Source organism: Littorina saxatilis, linkage group LG1, assembly GCF_037325665.1.
Source record: "Littorina saxatilis isolate snail1 linkage group LG1, US_GU_Lsax_2.0, whole genome shotgun sequence".
Classification (NCBI taxonomy): Eukaryota; Metazoa; Mollusca; class Gastropoda; order Littorinimorpha; family Littorinidae; genus Littorina; species Littorina saxatilis.
The window spans coordinates 94,651,262-94,656,822 of NC_090245.1; the positions used below are offsets into that span (position 1 = coordinate 94,651,262).

The window sequence follows — 5,561 nt, forward strand, 5'->3', positions numbered from 1 at the left end:
AAGAAAGGAATAAAAAAAAAATACATAAAGAAGGAAAGAAAGAAAGAAAGGTTTAATACGTAATATCGACGGAACAAACAGCCAGTTTGAATAGAATGTTGAGTTGACTCGTAAAAAGCACGATTAATCAATTCTACTGCAAACGACACGATCAAAGATTACAGATCAGATTGCTTTCACCGCATCTCATATTTCCTTGGACACCAGATAAACAAATGCCTTGAATACCAAAGTAAGTGCATATAAGACGTGCAATTAGATAATTCGATGGTGTAAATGGTATGGTATGTTTTCGTAATCGACATGCGTTATCGAAGATAAAGGTAAACGACTTCTTGTGTAAACCTACATTTAAGCACCGCAGATCTATCCAGGCGTTTACATGAAAAAGGTTTTCTGAAGATAAAGATAATGGTACTCTTTTCAGAGTAAAATGTTCATGTCAACCACCAGAGATCTATTCAGGCGTTGAAATAGAAACAGGGATACCCAAGAGAAAGATAAAAATACTCCTTTCAGTGAAAACTATCATGTAAACCACCACATATCTATACAGGCATTTACAAAGAACAGTTGTATACTGAAGAGAGAGAGAGATAATTATACTCCTTTCAGTGTACAAGTTCATGTCAACCACCAAAGATCTATTCAGGCGTTTACATGTAAAAAGGGCACAATAAGGAGAAAGATAACTATACTCCTTTTAGTGTTATAACCATCACGTAAACCACACACGCCTATGTAGGAGTTTACATGAAAAAAGGTATATTAAAGTTAAAGTTCTGTATTCCTTCTCGTGTGAACTATCATAAAAACCACCACGGATCTATTCAGGCATTTATATTGAAAAAAGGGTATACTGAAGATAAAAATATACACCTTCCAATGAAAAATCGTATGCAAAAACCATAATAGATCTTTTTAGGCCTTTACATGGAAAAAGGGTATACTGAAGATAAAGATGCACTCCTTCACGTGCAAAACCATCATATAAACCACCACACATCTATACAGTCTTTTACATAGGAATATTTCACACTTCAACTTGGTCACATACTAAAACATCAACAACGTGGCTCAGAGATGGGATTATTTCTAAGATAATTTCTCAGATAAATGTAGGTTTTAGTTGCGAAATTGACTGAGAAAAAAGTTCACCCGCTTAACAAAAATCAGCCAGATTGGAGAGTTGTGGTAGTGACCAATTAAAAGGGGAACTTTTATCCTCATGAAAAGGCTTGAACGGGTATAAACATTATGGTGATTTTCAAGATGGTTAAAGCGTCTTTGAAGACAGCTACTGCAGCTCCTACTTTTAATCACGTCAGCAATGATGAGGTCGTCTTTTACATAAATGCGTGGATAAAGAATGTTTGAACTGTGCACACCTCTAAGTGCACGTATTGTCTAACAACAAAACGGTGTTTGGGCGTTGGTAGGATGGAGGGAGGAATCAACACTGTCTTTAGTTAAAAAATGTCGAAAACAAACAATGCTCTCAACATCGATGAAAACGATAAGCGTACAAATTAAATGCCACAGCGTCTCTGTGCAAACTGCCATATGCTTCCGCACTCATCTTTATATATATATTTTAAGATCAGAACCAGTGTGTTTTAAAAGCTATGATAACAAACCCGCTGTCTGCCCACCAGATTGCGTAAACACTTCAGCCATTACGCAAACAAACACTCTTCAACACACGAGATATATCTTTAGACGCATGGACAGTTCGGCAAAGTCTGTTTCTGAGCTATGAACAAAATGTGTGGCAAGATTTTGGTTTCATTAGATTTAGTCAATTTTTTTTTCTTGCTTTGGTTGAGGTGAGCTTCCAAACCGTAGTATTTAAAACACACCCGAAATAAAAGTAATCGCGAGATAAGACTTGACCAACGTCTTGCATGTGTAAATGGCTGAAAATCGGACCAAATATTGAGTGACCGACTACAGACGCGTACATGAATCTTCGTCTGTACTCTCAAGTCGGTTCCCGCGATAATTCAACTACGCGCGGTACCTAGGTCTGAGAATGAAGTCCACATGACATGTGAAATAACAAATGACCGCAGTTGTTACAAAAATGGTACAAGTAAATCTGTTGTTGCGAGTTTATTTATGTACTTTTTTTGTAAACGGATTGGTTCGTTCAGCTGTAGAACCTGGGCAAAGAGAAGATGTGATTGGTCAATATTCAATAACCAATGAAAAACAGTGTCAGAGATTGTGTTGGTATCGTCAGCTGTGTAATACCTACAGTTATTATACGCGGGACATCCCTGTGTCCCCTGCTGTCTCAACGTCTTTGTCCGTGGCTCACAACTGTGTACTGCATTCCAAGTCAGGTACGTATTTCTGTCACTGCACCCTGTCCTAGATAATGTTTACATCATAAATAAGTGTTATGGATTGTCATATATTGTATTTTGTAAATGTAGTCCCAAATCCATTCTGATGGTGCTTAGCCAACAATCGAAGGAAAGAAGAAACAAGGTGTTTAAAGCGTTTAAAACGTTCCGTCAATCTTACGGCCTACAGAAATGAAACACACACACACACACACACACACACACACACACACAGAAACACACACACACACACCCACATACACACACACACACACACACACACACACACACACACACACACCCACATACACACACACATACACACACAAACACACACATACACACACACACACATACACACACACACCAACACACATACCAACACACATACCAACACACATACCAACACACATACCAACACACACACTAAAACATACACTTGACTGAATATGAAGAGGAAATTAAAATCACAAAACATATATAGATTCGTGCAGGCAACAACAGCGACTGTACTTCTTATCCTTTTTGGACGTCGTCCCACAGAACACTAGTAGCACACACATTCTCATGCTAATATTAGCGCCCAAGTTCCTAAATCACGATATTTCGAAGACAAAACAAGGGCTAGTGATATACTTTATGTACTCTTACTTTTGTTACACCCCCGGTATAGGGGTGTGTATAGGTTTCGCTCGATGTGTTTGTTTGTTTGTTTGTTTGTTTGTTTGTGTTCGCATATAGATCTCAAGAATGAACGGACCGATCGTCACCAAACTTGGTGAACAGGTTCTATACATTCCGGAGACGGTCCTTACAAAAATTGGGACCAGTCAAACACACGGTTAGGGAGTTATTGGTGGATTAAAATTATACAAGGACTTATACAGGGACATCTTAATGGTCAAAGGGAAATAACCATTCTCACTCAGTCACTGCCACCAACTGAGAAGGTTATTTCCCTTTGACGGGGGTGTCTTTCCTACCTCGGAGGAATTTCTTGTTATTATTGTTATCGTCAATGTAAAAATACAATAGACCTAGCAACACCACCAAACTGTATTTATGCTGTGCCGGTAATGACATTTTCTTGTTGTTTTCTTGTTGCAGTGTTTTCGACAACAGAAAATAAAACCCTACCCGACGCTGGCTGGATAGAGAATGCAGCTTCCAGTTCCCACATCAATAATGCCTGCAAGACCCGACCATGCAGTGAAAGAGAAATCTGTGTCCCTGCGTCATCAGTTTCTGTGATTTCGATGTCCATGTCTTACGTCTGCCTTTCGTTGACGTCATACTGCGGTGACCCTCAGCCTGTCGCAGATGGGGACGTCATCGTTTCTGGCCGCAGGCCAGGTGACGCAGCTGTCGTGACGTGTAACAATAAGTATGTTGCGTCACCGGAAAACGTTTCGATGGAACTAGTTTGTTTGGTGAGTTGTAATACTTCCTCAACGAACCTGCAGTATCTTGTTTATTTGACCATAAGCCGCAGGATTGTTGTTGTTTTCGTACATATGAATGTAAATTTCATGAATATGGAAACAGAAAAAAACTCTGTTTAAACCATTTTACGCTATTATTTAGTTTACACAACATTATTTTTTTTATACTTTCCTAAAATTTTAATTTCATGAACTTTATCTTACTTACTCATTTACGTTCGAGCCATTCTTAGCAGTTCCGTTCTCCTACATAATGACATTTTCTGCTCTGTCCCCCAAGGCCACATCAAAATGGACTGCCTTTCAAGGTGAATGCTTGCGGTATGAGTTCTTTCTTAACAAGGAGGGCAACTTTCGACGTCGTTTGCCATGGAAACTGAGAGAAAAATCGACAATCTGCTTCAAAGGAATGTTCACTGACGCTGGATCCTTCTTCGTGAACACTCGCCCTGATATGCAGCATAACATGAGCGAATTTCACATATCGTTCAGGTGAGTTCAGTTTCGCATATCTTCCTTTTCCCACAGTTCATCATCAGAATATCATTTTCACATGATTTTTTTCTGAAGGATATATGTTTTCATTGTTTAGCAATGCTTTTGTCAAGCGTTTTCTTGATAAATATTTGTACGTTTTACTTTTTAATTAGAATAAAATGCATTCTTGTATTCACATCCTTTAGAGCAGTCCCTCTCCTCTCGAGGGCAGGATTTAAAGCAAGCACCTTTATATACTTATACTAGAACCTTTTTGATCACAGATGTATGTTATAATTATTATCAAATTTTATCTGATAAAACCGTGTCTTATCTTATATTATCTTTTCAAACTTAGCTTACCTTTTAAATACACCAGGTACCAACACGGTTCACACAACACGACAGAGGTCTTATGGAACACAAAAAAGAACGAAACCTGGCAAGATAAGAACTACCTGGGTCCCATGCCTCTAGTTCCCGGAGACAGCTTCAACCTGACGCTTCACGTGCAGAGTGACAGGCTGCAGCTTGTGCTGAACGAGGCGCACGTGTACAAAGTTCCGATGCTCGGTGTGAACAACAACACTGATGGGTTTGACCTCCGTGGATCCAACGTCTTTGGAATAGGAGGAACAGTAAATTTGACTTATGTGAACTTTCTGGAACGGTGTTAAGGGGAAAGAGATTAACACGCTTGTTGACAGTAGTCACTATTTTTAAATGCTTCATGTAATTGTGCCTGAGAAGTGACAGCAACAGAAACCTATAACTACAACTTACGCGTGTGTGTATGTGTGTGTAAGTGTGTGTGTGTGTGTGTGTGTGTGTGTGTGTGTGTGTGTGTGTGTGTGTGTGTGCATTAGTGCGTTTGTGTACGCGCGTGCGTGCGTGTGTGAGTCTAAGTGTACGTGCGTGCGTTCGAAAGTTTGTCTGTGTGCCTGTCTTTGTGTGTCTGTGTGCGTGTCATTGTGTGTGTTAATGTACGTTTACACAAGCAAAACATCAAACAACGAAAGCAAGTAAATAAGCAAACCAATCAATAAGACAATATGTGTTCAAAAAGGAATTCCAAACATAACCTCACTGCAGCGGTGAAAGCCTGTTTGTCCCCTCACAATATCATTAGAACGCACAGAACCAAAAGCAAACACAAACATGTTTTAACAATCGGGATACAATCTACAGAACCGAACTGAAGAGCTTTTCAGATCTTCAATTTCGTTAATTATGCATACGTTGTGACCTTTAATATAAAAGCAACACAAGAAAGGATAGCTTTTGGAACCTTTAA

General features: G+C 39.2%; 1 protein-coding gene across 1 annotated transcript; it reads left to right on the plus strand.

Annotated features, from left to right (window-relative positions):
- The first annotated feature begins 734 nt into the window (after positions 1 to 734).
- On the plus strand, positions 735 to 5,038 carry LOC138946183 (uncharacterized). The gene is made up of 4 exons (XM_070317697.1): positions 735 to 2,345; positions 3,456 to 3,778; positions 4,071 to 4,282; positions 4,647 to 5,038. The coding sequence occupies exons 1-4, from the start codon at positions 2,063 to 2,065 to the stop codon at positions 4,942 to 4,944; spliced, it is 1,116 nt and encodes a 371-aa protein (XP_070173798.1). The 5' UTR covers positions 735 to 2,062; the 3' UTR covers positions 4,945 to 5,038.
- Positions 5,039 to 5,561: the final 523 nt, after the last annotated feature.